Source organism: Mustela putorius, unplaced genomic scaffold (assembly GCF_011764305.1).
Source record: "Mustela putorius furo isolate JIRA1106 unplaced genomic scaffold, ASM1176430v1.1 tig00003896_pilon_pilon_pilon, whole genome shotgun sequence".
Lineage (NCBI taxonomy): Eukaryota > Metazoa > Chordata > Mammalia > Carnivora > Mustelidae > Mustela > Mustela putorius.
This window is the reverse complement of record NW_025422045.1, coordinates 7,040,362-7,054,580: the sequence shown is the minus strand read 5'-3', so window position 1 is coordinate 7,054,580 and position 14,219 is coordinate 7,040,362. Positions and strand designations below refer to the sequence as shown.

Here is a 14,219-nt window from a genome sequence, read left to right as displayed (position 1 = left end):
ATGCGGGCTCGATCCTAGGACCCTGGGATCATGACCTGAGCCAAAGGCAGACGCTTAATGACTGAGCCAGCCAGGCACTTCAATTTTTCTGAGTCTTTAAGCAATTCCAAGTCAGATAAGTTTGCTAAAATATCTCAAACCTACCATGGTTTGAATCAAACACGTAGATTCTGAAGAATCTGAAGAAACGTTTTTTTTTAATGTGCAATTCATTTCAGAGTCATGAGTTATTTTCATTATGTAGTTTTTATTTTAGACGAACATTACTGTAAAAAAAAGTTCACCTGGAATAAAATCCATTTAAAAACAAAACAAAACAAAACCACAGCATCAGTATCAGTATACAGTTAATGAATTGGCTTAAACAAGATTAACCACATGACAGGTTCACTTTATCTGCAGGAGCTTTTCACATTAAGCTGTTGAAGCAAAAATAAAATATGCTGAAACATATACAGAAGGATAAATCTATGGAAAAACTAGTATTTCCCATTGGGGGCATGATTTTAGTAAAATAGTTTATGGCATTTTGCACTAAAGGAACTGCAGTGTCAGCTGCAAAAAACAAAATATAACCCATCTGTAAGGCCATAGGAATGAATTATAATAATTAAGTTCACATTTTTAAAAAGGTAAGAAAATGAAACCAGAAGTTCTATTAGTTCTTGGCAATAAGAAATGCAATCGCATATGGCACAAGCATTTCAAAAAATGAAGTAAAATTTGAAAATATCCCTAAAATAATTATTTGCTGATATTCACTTCTGTAAATTTCAGTCATTTAGAATTTTTTCAGACTGAACAGGACTCGTATTAATTTTATTAGTCTTAAAAAAAAAAAAAAGACTGATTCTCTGTAAAATTGTGCTGGGATTTAAAATTTTATTAGCATATTCCCTCTAGGTCCCTCTAGGACAAGAAATTTCTCTTCTCTCTCTCTCTCTTTTTTTTTTTTTTTGGACATTCCATTTCCCTCCCCTTCTTTGCATATAACAAGAAGGGAAAAGGAATGTCTTTTCTGTTAGAAGAAAAATTCTAAAAAACCTGATGGCAGAAATGAGTGTTTAAAATCTGAGATAAGTAAACCAACATAATGAAATGCTGTATTAAAATTTGAAGCTTAAAAGCTCATCTTTAAAGATTAAGTACTAAATTTATAAAGAAAGCTAAGTCATGAACTAGAAAAAAAAATCTGCTTAAATGCATCACTTACTGTTCACAGGAAAAACTTTATAAGTCTTAATACAGATTCTCAGCATTCAGAATCTGTAAAATGGAATTATAATCTCTTACTTAGAAATTTCTGCAAACGTTCATCTATATTGCACAGCTAAATTTCTTAAGGGAGACAGGGAGATCATACCTTGTTCGCACTAGTGGCTATGACATGTATGTTCTATTCTAGAGTAAGCTATCTCCTACCTTTTCCAATGATGTCTTTAGTCCAAAACAAAACATATAATCTAAATGGTGTTGGAGGCTTCAAGGCTGGCTCACTGGTTTTCTACCAGGTATTAGAATACTAGTTAGCTAAATGAGGTATAATGAAAAAATAGTCCTTCAAAGTAAAGAGTATAGTCTTCTGAACATTTATAACAAAGACTGCACAAAATGTTCATGTAAATAGTAAGAAACCCTGCAGCACCTCCTAACCGATGCACAGGTGGATTATTTTCTCATAATCTGTACGAAGTAAAACATAGCTAAAATAAATTCCCAGTGAAACGTTTTACAATCAACTGGTTTACATGCTACTGAGTTACAGCACATTTTCAGTGTCTGAAATCCTCAGACTCTACTTGAAAAGGTCTAGTCCAATCATTGTCAAGAATCAGCACACTGATAGTCACGTGCAGCCCCCGAACCACAAATACTGCTGCCAACGCCTTTCTGTACCTTGCCCATAAGACCACAAACATGTTCACACAAACTAGCTTTCTTCAGTTTCAGCAGGGAACAGACAATTATCTGTCACTAAATTCATCTACACATAGAAAAAATAATGCACTATATGTACATTATTAAGCAAAGTGGAATATTTATTGGGTCATTTTACCATGCAGAAAGTGAACTTCCTATGGTCTTAGCTCAAATTATATACAATTTAGCAAAGCTAAACATAAGAAAATAGCAAGGATGATTTATTTCTATATAACAGAGGATCTACCTCCAAATTGCTGCTACTTCAAAGAGCACTTTTAGACTCATCTAACTTTTACAGGCTCTTTCAAAGGGAAGATCGTGGAGACTAACTATTAACCCACATCAGACAAAAGAAGAGAGAAGGAATGAAACAAAAGCAAAGCATTGTATTTAAAAACAAAAAAACAAAAGCTAACCACAGAATATGTCAGTTTTGGTTTGCAGACAACCCCTGAGATATAAACCAAAGTGTTAAGACACCAAATAGTCAGAGGTAAATTACTAGGAGAATTACATTCATACATGGTGTCCTAGCACTTGCCTTTTAGAAAGTATTTCGTTACCATTCAGAAAGCTTAACTGCTTGGATCTTTTTCAGAAAATTAGTCAATAAGAGATGGTTCTAAGAAATTATATTTTCTTTCCAAAAATTGAGCTAATTTTAATATGGTAGATGTACAATCAACTTTCAATCAAGCAACTACTGATTAGACTGGGACATAACCAGGTGCCTGTAGGCCTATAGGTAAATGCAAACAAACAAAATCAAGAAGGCTGAGATCTGCCAACATGAAGTTTAGTGTATCCATCAAAAATAGCTCTGGTATATTTGCAGCTGCTAAACTGTACACAAGTTTTCAAACAACAGTAAAGGTCTGATGGGTCCAAGCATTCCAATTAGTTATGTCTTGATCTGAAGCAATCCATTTGCTTGAATCCATTGCTTGAACAAGCAATCCATTTCCATTTTCATCTCCACTCTCAACTCTCAAGCATGATGGTAACCTTCATGAAACAAAAAAAGCCTAACAGGAAGGATAATTATTGGCAGAATTCATTTCCCTAATCACCTATTCATTACTCCCTGCTGTATTATGACATCGAAGGCTAGAATAACAACAACATGATCTGAATTTGGCACATAAGTTAACGCTAAATAGCTTTTTATTTTTTTCTTATGTGAAGGTTTCATCTACAAAAGGTATCCCAGTACCACTGTCTGGTTAGAAAGGCAGCTGAGCTTTTGGCTGGTTTTGGCCCAAATGACTGGACCGAGTTCTATAACAATAAACCCAAACAGATGGAACCAGGTTCTACACATTCAATAACAGATGTTTTAAAATGGAAAGCCTTGCTCCTATTTTCTCTAACAAAAAGGAAAGACTTTTCCTAGAGGCTGTACTAGGCCTAATTACCTTTGTTTAAAGAAGAAGGAGGAGGAGGAGGAGGAGAGGGAGAAGAAGAAGAAGGGAGCTCAAGTAAAAACAGAACAAAAAAATCATTCTGTTTACCATTACCAAGAGCTACCTCTGTTACACTTGATATCAACAAGTTAATCTATCTCCCTATAGGTAAGCTTTCTACAAACAAAAATCTAAATCCAATACTTGTTAACTTTTGCAGACAGGGATCACAGTAGAGACTGGGTATTACAAACGAAACCAGCAAGTTAAAGAGTGAACTTAAGAAAAAATACATTGCATGTATTATGATGCTGATATGACAGAACGACAATAAGATGCTAAAATAAGATCTAAATGGTACATCTCTCTGCCTATGTAAAATTTCAGCTCAAGAAGTTCACAATTAGAAACAGACAACAATGTTCAAATACGTTATGTTTTTGATTACTGAGTGGTTACAAGAGGTCAAACATAGGAGAGAACAGTAAATATAACCCCCAGGAAACGCAATATTAAGGTGATTTCCAAATGTAGCTTCTAGTGATCAGAGAGGTAATCAATTGAAAAAGTGACTTATTCAGCTACCCAAACTTTCCAACAAAAAGGTCAGGAATGAAGCAAAATTCTAAATAACCTGAAGAAATAAAGGAATTATGGCCTCTGATGAATAGAAGGACATTTTAAATGAATTTTTAAGATCACTTTTATCAGAATTTAATGATTCTTATTTAAGGAAATCACAAATTAGAGCCCTTAAAAAAATTCTATCTGGCCACGTGACCCAGACTAAACTTCTTTTAATTTTAGTATGTTAACCTGCTTTAAATGTTTTACTTTTCCAAGCATCCCCAGGTGCACAAATTTGTCTAGAACTTATAATGAGGAAAAGTGTGCAAATATGAGTCTGAAACTGTGCTGTAGCAAGGATAGGCTAACACTGATGTGCAAAGTGAAAAAGAAAAGATAGCAGCTTCTGGGACAAACCAAAGGAAAAACAAGTTAAGTCCTGCATATGTCTCCACTTCATTGCTTCCATGTTTGAAAAAAGGAGCCTGTTAACTTGATAGGCCATGAGGCTGGAATCCACATGGCATTCTGTGTCGAGAAGTCTAGGTTCAGTGGTGCTCTCAGCAGCAGCCAGGCGGTGTGATTCTGAGGCTGGCTGACCTGTGCTTTCAGAGAAGCAGGAAAAGGTCCTTTAGGTGTGCTGCAGTCTCTCAGAAACTGAGTTCATCAAAGTAGTGAACAACGGAAGAAACTGGTCTTCTTTGATCGGTTCTCTGTTATTTTCACTGGTCCACCTGACCCTGATGAATTGCTGTCATTCTAAAAAAGGGAAGAAAGGGAAGATGAAGTTACCAAGGAAATAAAAGTTTCATGGTTTGATCCTGATTATCTAAAATGTACAAATGTCAAACTATGCCACAAATGTGTCTTTGGTAGAGTATTTTATTAGAAAGGGGACTTGTCAGGCTCTGATGTTGTCCATATCTTTGGAAGTTGTGGATTAAAATGAGAAACATAACATATTTTAGGCTAGCACCTTTAAATTAATAATGTATTAGATGGGAAGCTCCCATTTCCAGTTCAGAAAAACAGCCACTGGAGTGTAAAGTTTCAAGGGTAATGATGGAAACAATGTTAGGATATTGGTATAGGCAATCCTCCAGAGGTAAGAACAGTTGCTAATTAAAAGTATGCAGTTATATTAAGGATTCTGGCGAAAACAAACTTTCAAGGTACTCTTAACAATTCATCACTGACATCATTTCTAATTAAAGTGAACTTTAGCGGGGCGCCTGGGTGGCTCAGTGGGTTAAGCCGCTGCCTTCGGCTCAGGTCATGATCTCATGGTCCTGGGATTGAGCCCTGCATCGGGCTCTCTGCTCCGCAGGGAGCCTGCTTCCCTCTCTCTCTCTCTCTCTCTCTCTGCCTGCCTCTCTGCCTACTTGTGATCTCTGCCTGTCAAATAAATAAATAAAATCTTTAAAAAAAAAAAGTTTAAAAAAAAGTGAACTTTAGTAACTTTAAGATCATCATTACATGTACATATAAATACCTGTCATGTTAAAACTAAACTAGAAAATGTCTTGGCAAAAATGTAATTTGTGTCATTATTATTTTAATTATGCTGGTCAAAATTCCATTAAGGACCGCCTACAGAATTAGATGAAAGAATGGAAGCAGCCACCGTTCATAAGAAACAGAAATAAGAATCAAAATTCAATCAGGTGAATATGTGAGTCAGGAAAAAAATGAGTCACTGTGACTATGTTACAAACAGCCCTATCCTTTTAATCAAATAAATAAACAGCAAAAATAAGAAAAACAAATTTAACAAATAGCATAATGAAAGTAAAAAAAGTGATACGAACCATTTTTCGGTTGAGTTTTGTCATTATATCTCGTGCAAGTGTAAAAAATGCCTAAAGGTAAAACCAAAAATTTTATTAATGTATGTTTATATTTTATAAAATAGAAATGTAGAATGTTATCATTATTTCATTATAAAATATCATTTGACACTTTTTAATTGAGAAAAGAACATAACTGTAATTGTAGTATATACCTGAATATTGTATCTTATTTTTCAATGATATCATGAACACTTTCCAGTATTATAAAACTGTCAATCATGGGCCACCTGGGTGGCTCAGTAGGTTGAGCATCTGACTCTTGGTTTCAGATCAGGTTGTGATCTTGGGGTCGTGGGACTGAGCTCTGTGCTCAGCATGGAGTCTGCTGGAGATTACCTCCCTCTCCTTTTCCCTCTTGCTCTGCTCCTCCCCCTGCTCGTGTATGTATGCTCTTTCTCTTGCTAAAATAAATAAATTAAATTAAATTAAAACCCTGTCATTCATTCACTCATCAAATATTTTCTGCACATAATACCTAGCACAAGTTCCTCATGCGACCCTTGCTGAGTAATAGGAACCTTCCTCAGTGCAACAAAAGCACCTGTGGGGGCAGAGGCTCTAGGTCACTGCAGGTCCTCAGAGCAGGGTGCAGTGTCTTGTCTTGGAGATGCTGAATATGTCTAATAATTGAATAAATTATGCTAGAGCTCTAGAATCTGTTTCCACAAAAATCTCTACCTTTTATCCCCAATATCCTCTCTTTCAAATTGCTTTCACTCTTGTACCTGAGAATTGTATCATCTTCTATGTCTTAGCTCAGCTCAATTCCCTACCGTGGAATTAAGTTCAAACAGAAAGAGGAAAAATCTGAGTAATCTCAGTGACATTTTGTGCCTAGTGTGCTGTAAGCCAAATGAAGTATTTTTTTAAACCTATCATTTCTACTTTGTTTCTACAGAGCCAAGACTTTTTTTTTTTTAAGATTTTATTTTTAAGTAATCTCTACACCCAATATGGGGCTTGAACTCACAACTCCAAGATCAAAAGACACATGCTCCACTGACTGAGCCAGCCAGGTGCCTCTCTACAGAGCCAAGACTCTTAAAGAATCTTTGGTTGTCTCCATGCTAAACCCACAACTGTCGGTCTCTTTATTCCCAACCACCCTATTGCCCCCAAAGATGTTCAGGAGAAGGTTTATGTCCAACCAAGTCAAAGAGAAACAGCATGATAACCACTCTCCTCACTTATTACCAATGTTGCACTGTCACACTGGTTACCTGTGATTCTAAGTTTTGAAGGAAGCTCATCCCAGTTTCTAGGAAAAGCTAGCGACACTAAATTAAAACTCTGGGAAAGCTACTAATTTCTGCCAAATACCTGGTCAGAATAAACAGCTCGGGCAACTCCCAGCTCTGTACTGGCATAGCTCACAGCTCTCTGTAAGCCTCAGAGTGCAGCCACAAACAGAGACCTAAGCCTGCTCCATTAAGCCAGGGTACAGAGTTCACTTTGTGGAAGAAACCCTACCTGGGCCATCTCAGGGCACAAGTTTTCTCCTGTTTCTACTTAAGAGGTTCCCCTCTTTCTGATGTAAGGAAATCCTTTAGTGGCAGCAGAAGGAAGCATTTTTCTGCTCCTCTATGCTTGTGTAAATAAATCAACAGAAGCTTCCTGTTTCCTAACACCCATTAGCCAACCAGAAACAATTAGTGGTAGATATTAAAAACACGAAGAAAAAGTTCTGACCGTGTCCCTTAGCTAATAAAGTCACTTAAATCTGAATTTTAAGCCATAATGGTTATGGTGGATGGTGGTAGTCTAAGAAATGAAATGAAATGAAACCATCAGTATTACTATTCATTCAGATGCACGTATTAACACACACTTATCATTTTTACAAGTCTTAAGAATGTTATTAATGGGGCGCCTGGGTGACTCAGTTGGTTAACCAACTGCCTTTGGCTCAGGTCATAATTCTGGAGTCCTGGGATCGAGTCCCGCATCGGGCTCCCTGCTCAGTGGGGAGTCTGCTTCTTCTTCCAACCCTCTCCCCTCTCATGCGCTCTCTCTCTCACTCTCAATCTCAAATAAATTCTAAAAAATGATTAATTAATTTATTTGTCAGAAAGAGAGAGAGCACAAGCAGGGGAAGCAGCAGGCAGAGGGAAAAGCAGGTTCCCCGATGAGCAAGGAGCCCAGTGCAGGACTCGATCCCAGGACTCCAGGATCACCACCTGAGCTGAAGGCAGATATTTAACCATTAGAGCCACCCAGGCTTCCCTAAAAAATGTTTTTAAAAAAGAAAATATTATCAACCACTGCCCTTGGTAAAGAAAATTTAGTCTTAGAAGACTCTAGATGATTTGTCTTTAACAACTTACTGAAAATTTATTAAAACTACTCTCTGATAAACACATTTATTTCTACCAAATGCTGTTGTGTTACAATGTATCATGCTCAATCTAAGGAAATCTGTTCAATAATCAGTTTAATTCTCTCTTGAGAGAGTACAGACATGAAAGTAATTAAGATTCTCCTGCTACAGGCTACTATAGGATGACACGAACCATGATAAATGAGCAGAAAACACTGTGCTTGTTCGGCGAGTGCAGGATTTCTAGCTTCCTAAACAAAGGGCAAAGCTGAGCTTGAACGGAACTTCTACCTTCTGCTCAGTGAATCTTAATCAAGCAATCTCATATAGACTATGTGGGGGCTGGTTGCTAGAAATTCAACAACCTGGGTCCCCATAAAAATCAGAAGCACAAAAATTCACAAAATGGAGGGGGAGCTCACAGAAGGCATTCACTAAGAAAATGACAACTTTGGAGAGTTGCTTGAACATAAGCATCTAAGCTCTAACGTTACCCCATAACAGGTCACCGAACATTTCGTTCTTACCTCTTCTACGTTTGTACTGGATTTTGCACTTGTCTCCAAGAATTTAATCCCGTAGTCAATAGCTAACTGAAAGACAAACAGAAACATTTAAATTTTGTTCATGTTGCTTCAACATATAAAGCATTTCCTTTTTCTAGGTTGTTCAAAGTCCCAACGGTAGAGGATCTAGTTGAAAACTCTTGTGGTTCTCAAATTTCTTTGCTTTCTTCTATGTGTTTGAAATGTAGATAGCTAGCTTAATCATCATAAGTAAAATGGCAGTGCTTCCACTCAAGACATGACTTAAATTATTCTTTTGTTCTATTATGCTTTAGTTCTCTAATATGCTTACAAGAAAAAGCGTGAGACAGATACTTGCTCCTACCATTAATTTGGGATTCATTGACCCCTTTCACCTGCTCCCAAAGTACAACTCTCTAACAGTTACTATTCTGACTTTTAATTATTTTTTAATAAATGGTACATAAAGAATGAAAGCTTAAAAAACTAAGTACTCACTGCTTTCGTTTTTATTTGGTTTCTATTTCCATCTACTCCCCAAAAGTTCCCAGTTTATTTAAAATAGCAAGATTAAATGAATGTTCTTACAGAAAAATAGTTTGCAGTCAGATTTAAAAACAAAATACATTTTGCATGCATCACTAAAAAAAGGCCAAAGCAAAATTCTAAGACTTAAAAACTGAAGACTCTAAGTTAATTTAGAAAATGTTATAGAAATAAATATGTACATGTAATAAATTCTTGCTTTTTTTGCAGGGTACAAAATAGAAAACACCATAAATGACATCCATAGCTTGATGAATTAAAAGTAGTTTAATCATAATGACCTAAATCTAATATGGTGTAAAACAGTTTTAGGCAAAAAATAATGAATTGGAATGTGATTACTGGTTAAGCTTCACCTATCTGATCGCTTTTAATTGAAGAGAATGATTTATTTGCCCTTTAAAACTGGGCATTTTCACACGGATATGGAAGAAATAGCCTGAACTCTCAGCTGCAGGAATCTGAAAAAGGACCAATTTGTATCTCCCAGAAAACAGCAAATTCTTCAGGAATGAGTCATGACTACACAATATATGGAGCTGGATCTCGAATACTAATTCATACTATTCAAGTATGGATTACATCTCTTTGTTGTTTTTTTTTAAAGGATTAAAATACAGATATTCTTCAAACTGAAATCAATAATTAAGTAATACTAAGAAAATAACTGCTTTGTGTGAATAGATTCTAATCTTTACGCATTCTGTTCAAATTTACCTTCTCTCCTCTTTCTTTTGACACTTGTCTTTTGTCATTCATATCACATTTGTTACCCAGGATCATTCTTTCAACATCTGAGGAGGCATGCTATGGGGAGAAAATAGTACGTTGTAAAAACAGCCAGAGCAAAACACAGCTATTCAACAGACAAATCCTAACCTGTCAGAAACATATCCATAAATTTAATAATAAGAAAAATAATCTTTCGCTCCACACAAAGCCTGATGCAGGGAAAAATTTAAAAGATGGGAGGAGGGAAAAGGTACAGCATAAGAGCCTATGTGAACTTTTTCCCCAAAGGCTTACAGTCATTCTTGTGCCTTCTTTGGTACATGAACAAACAGAAGTAGAACTTCTGGTTATCCAACAACAAAACTTCCAAATACTAGTTTGGGTCAAAAAAGGAAAAAAGTAAGTACTGAGTAAGCCAATGAGGATAGTATTCTGGATTCTGAACTACTTAAAATATGAAATCTTGTCAGTTATTATTAATGTGTACAAAATGATTTTAAAGTCAGATTTCTTTCTGAAATGTTAAAGACATTAAAAAAAAAGTCTTAATACCAGTCAATCTGGAATTAAACCAAATTTAAAATATCTAATGATAAAGAAAAGGTTAGAAGGGAAAAATGCTAAGTTGATGGAACAGGGAGATGTCTTTGCCAGTCAGACAGCAAGAGGCAGGGAGTCAGACTTTAAAGCTAGAGGAGCACAAGCAAGTCTCTTCTTTCTGGCCTCAGTTTTCAACATGGGTAAAATGGGGACTTGGATTAAATTATTTTCAAGATCCGACCCAAGTTTAAAATTTAGTGAGACTGCTCTGCTGTGTGTAGCTCCCTATTGGATACAGCAGTTCGACCTATGGCACCAGAGATCACTCTGGCTGTGCTCCTCAGAGCAAGGGGGCCTCAGCTGCCCCTGGTGTACTTCTCAGCAGCTTAGCTGCCTCTTCCAGAGAAAGGAGTCCTCCGCAAGCACCCAGAAGGACTCCTCTCTTGTATCATCATTCTCCTTCATACATACCTCTTCAATGTTTCTTATCCAATTTTTAATATTGTCAAAGGACTTTTCATTTGTGATGTCATAGACCAGCATAATTCCCTGTAAGAAAAACCTTTATTGAGTACGTCATACATTTAAAGTTATAGAATACAGTGTCAGTGTACTCCTACCCTCCAGAAATCTTTGCTTTGTCCTTTGTCTTTTTAATTAAGAGATTTATAATAAAAATTTTAAAGTACAAAGAAGGAAAAACAAATTCTTCCACTGTCTCACTGTGTGAATAGTATGTAAACATTTTTTTTACAGTTTACTTTTAATGAATTAGTGATTATGGTGAGGGTGATACACCCTTTCTACCTGACTGCACATTGTAAGAATCAGTACCAAATGGAGCTAAAGGAGTGTTTCAGTTAAAACAGAGATAGTGACTAGAGAAAAAGGTAATCACTTCTATTGTGTACTTTATTATTGCAAGTAGAAATGTCTTGCTTCTTACTCCTATACTAAGATCATAACTATACTGCTTTAAAAATTATTTCTTTTGGGGGCACCTGGGTGGCTCAGTGGGTTAAACCTCTGCCTTTGGCTCAGGTCATAATCTCAGGGTCCTGGGATCGAACCCCACATTGGGCTCTCTGCTCAGCGGGGAGCCTGCTTCCCCCTCTCTCTCTGCCTGCCTCTCTGCCTACTTGTGTGATCTCTCTCTGTCAAATGAATAAATAAAATCTTTTAAAAAATAAAGTAAAAAAAAAGTTATTTCTTTTTATACTTAAAAAATAAAATCATTTCTTCAAATATGGGCTGATCAAAATATCACTATCCGTCTACATAAATTGCAGACACTTAAAACATAATACATTTGTTTTACAGGTTTAATGAAAGGCATTGTCATTGTATTTTTAAAGATCCTCATGTCTGGTTTTTTTTTTAAGACTTTATTTATTTGACAGAGAGAGCGATCACAAGTAGGCAGAGCAGCAGGCAGAGGTCGGGGGTAAGCAAGCTCCCTGGTGAGCAGAAAGCCCGATGCGGGGCTCGATCCCAGGACCTGAGACCATGACCTGAGCCAAAGGCAGAGGTTTAACCCCCTGAGCAACCCAGGCACCCCATGTCTGGTATTTCTAAATAGTTTATCTCCTAAATTTATCAACTGACACTTACATGGTAGTGATTCCAAAATCTGTATCACCAGACCACCCTCCTGTATTAAGTGCTAGATCTACCCATCTGTCTGTCCATTCAACAAATATTTAGTGAGCCCCCACTATGTGCCTGATCTTATACTTTGTGTTACCAGTAGTGGACAAGATAGACAAGGCCCCTTCCTCTTATGGCCAGCTAGCAAAGACAACAATAAACCAATAATTACACAATTAGTTACAACTTTGACAGTTGCTATGAAGTAGTATGGGGAATTTTGAGTACAGATGTGGCTAATCTGGCTAAGGGATGAGGTGGTCAGGGAAGGCTTCCCTGAGAAAATGACAGTAAAGCCAAGACCTGAGGTCTGAGTAGACTTGAACTGGGCCATAGGGCTGAGGCTGTGGTGAAGAGGGAAAGCCCACAGTGCCTGGCACACAGCAGAAATGTTAAGTACCCTGCTGACGAGAATGGCCCAGAACCCACTGGACTGAGTGAAAGAGGCAGCCTGGTAAGAGTTCATAGATCCAATGGCAAAACGGCACAAGACGAAGCCGAAGAAAACACGGTCAGATGTGTTTTGGAGACCAATGACCAGATAGCAGCTCCCAAATGTCCCGTGTGGTCACCAAAAACTCAACTAAGTAAAACACAAGGCTGTCTTTGTCCCCTCCAAATCCTGTCTTCCTCCTTATACCCTTGTTTTGATAAAGGGTGATACAACCCTGCCAGCCAGCCCAAGCAGACCCTGAGACTTACCTCCTCACAGCCAGGGTCACTAAAACCTGTTATAGGCCCAAAAACCACACGATCTCCTGATTCTGACCCCTCAACTCCTAAGCCCGGTCTTATTCCTATTCTCGTCTATTAGCCTGAATTACCGTCATTGCCTTTAACTGGTCTCCCAGCTTCCACTAAGATATATAACTGCTCAGAATGTGTGGAGGAGTTCCAAAATATCTATAAACTAATAACCTGATGAGTATTACGAAGACCAGTGTCAAAGCATGCAGTTACTGAACAGAGAGCATAGAAAAACCCTTTAAATGTCTTGTTTTCACATCCCAAAACCTATCTCCTGCATTATGCTAGACTGTAGCTTGGATCCTAAAACCCTGAGAAATGAATATGCATGTTTTACTCTCACCTGAAGAGTTATAAAAACTCTCAAACACACTCACCATGGCTCCTCTATAGTATGCCGTTGTGATGGTTCGAAATCTTTCCTGACCTGCTGTGTCCCTAAAATTTGAAACAAAGGAGAAAGTGGTTTTAGAATTGTCACCAGCATTGCTGAGGAGAGACCTTAAGCTGTAGAGAGAATTCTGGGCGGCTCACAAAGGCAATGGTTTCAAGGGCAAGGCGAACGAGCCGCATAGGGAACATGCTGTGTGTCTGTGAGCTGGAGGCGGAGGTGGCCACAGAGGCCTGTCAGGAGCTCACAATGACTTTGGTGGGAAACTTGGACCTTGATGATAAAAGCAGCAACGAGAAAATACATGGCCCTGCTAGGAACTGGCATGTTCTATTAGTCAAATACATGTGGGAGAGAACAGAGAATAGTTCTAAATTCTTGGACCCCTGCAAGTTGTTATAATCCTTTTTGTAAATGCCCAATGATTAAGGCATTTTGCTCTCTGATTTCTGTACAAAGCAAGCAATGGGGTTGCACTTACTACTGTGTGAATTCTGCTCAGCAGAGCACACTAAAATGGATCTCCTCAAGAACTTTGTCAGCTGTAGAGCCTGGGATTAAATAGGAGCCTGGAGTTTCACACAGAATGGATGAAAATGTTTCTGAACACTTTAAGATATGAACAACACCTCAAGACTATATACACGTTCATGTATTCTTGCTTTCTGGTTGGTGGCATTCTCTTAAAATTCATTCTGAAAAATTCAAAATTTCTCATACTTTGCTTGAAGTGATCCCTATAAAGGGAGTCAAATTTCCTTGATATCTGGGAAAATCAGTATTTCTAAATTTGCTATGCACCACCAGAACTAATTCTCTCCCTGTGCTACTAAGGCAAACGAAACTGTACAACTTAATTCCACAAAAGAGAGGCATTTGTAGAAATACACGTTGGTATACCAACCCAAATAAGAGATGGAGGCCCAAGGGAAATACAGCAAATTAAAAACATTAATACCTTAATGTTTATTTATACCTTAGAAAATACATTTGTCTGTGCTCATGTGAGACCCACTATAGCCCAGTGTA

The 14,219-nt window shown here is 37.5% G+C and overlaps 1 protein-coding gene across 1 annotated transcript in view; it reads right to left on the bottom strand.

Moving 5' to 3' along the window:
- Window positions 1–227: 227 nt before the first annotated feature.
- The window catches only part of RAB8B (RAB8B, member RAS oncogene family), a 60,788-nt gene continuing 46,796 nt past the window's right edge, over window positions 228–14,219 (bottom strand). Inside the window, exons 3-8 of the mRNA XM_045067527.1 lie at window positions 13,177–13,237; window positions 10,877–10,954; window positions 9,851–9,940; window positions 8,588–8,653; window positions 5,702–5,752; window positions 228–4,652 (exon numbers count right to left, since the gene is read on the bottom strand). Of these exons, the coding sequence (XP_044923462.1) occupies window positions 4,560–4,652; window positions 5,702–5,752; window positions 8,588–8,653; window positions 9,851–9,940; window positions 10,877–10,954; window positions 13,177–13,237 (439 nt within the window). The 3' untranslated portion in view covers window positions 228–4,559. The remainder of the gene's footprint in view (window positions 4,653–5,701; window positions 5,753–8,587; window positions 8,654–9,850; window positions 9,941–10,876; window positions 10,955–13,176; window positions 13,238–14,219) is intronic.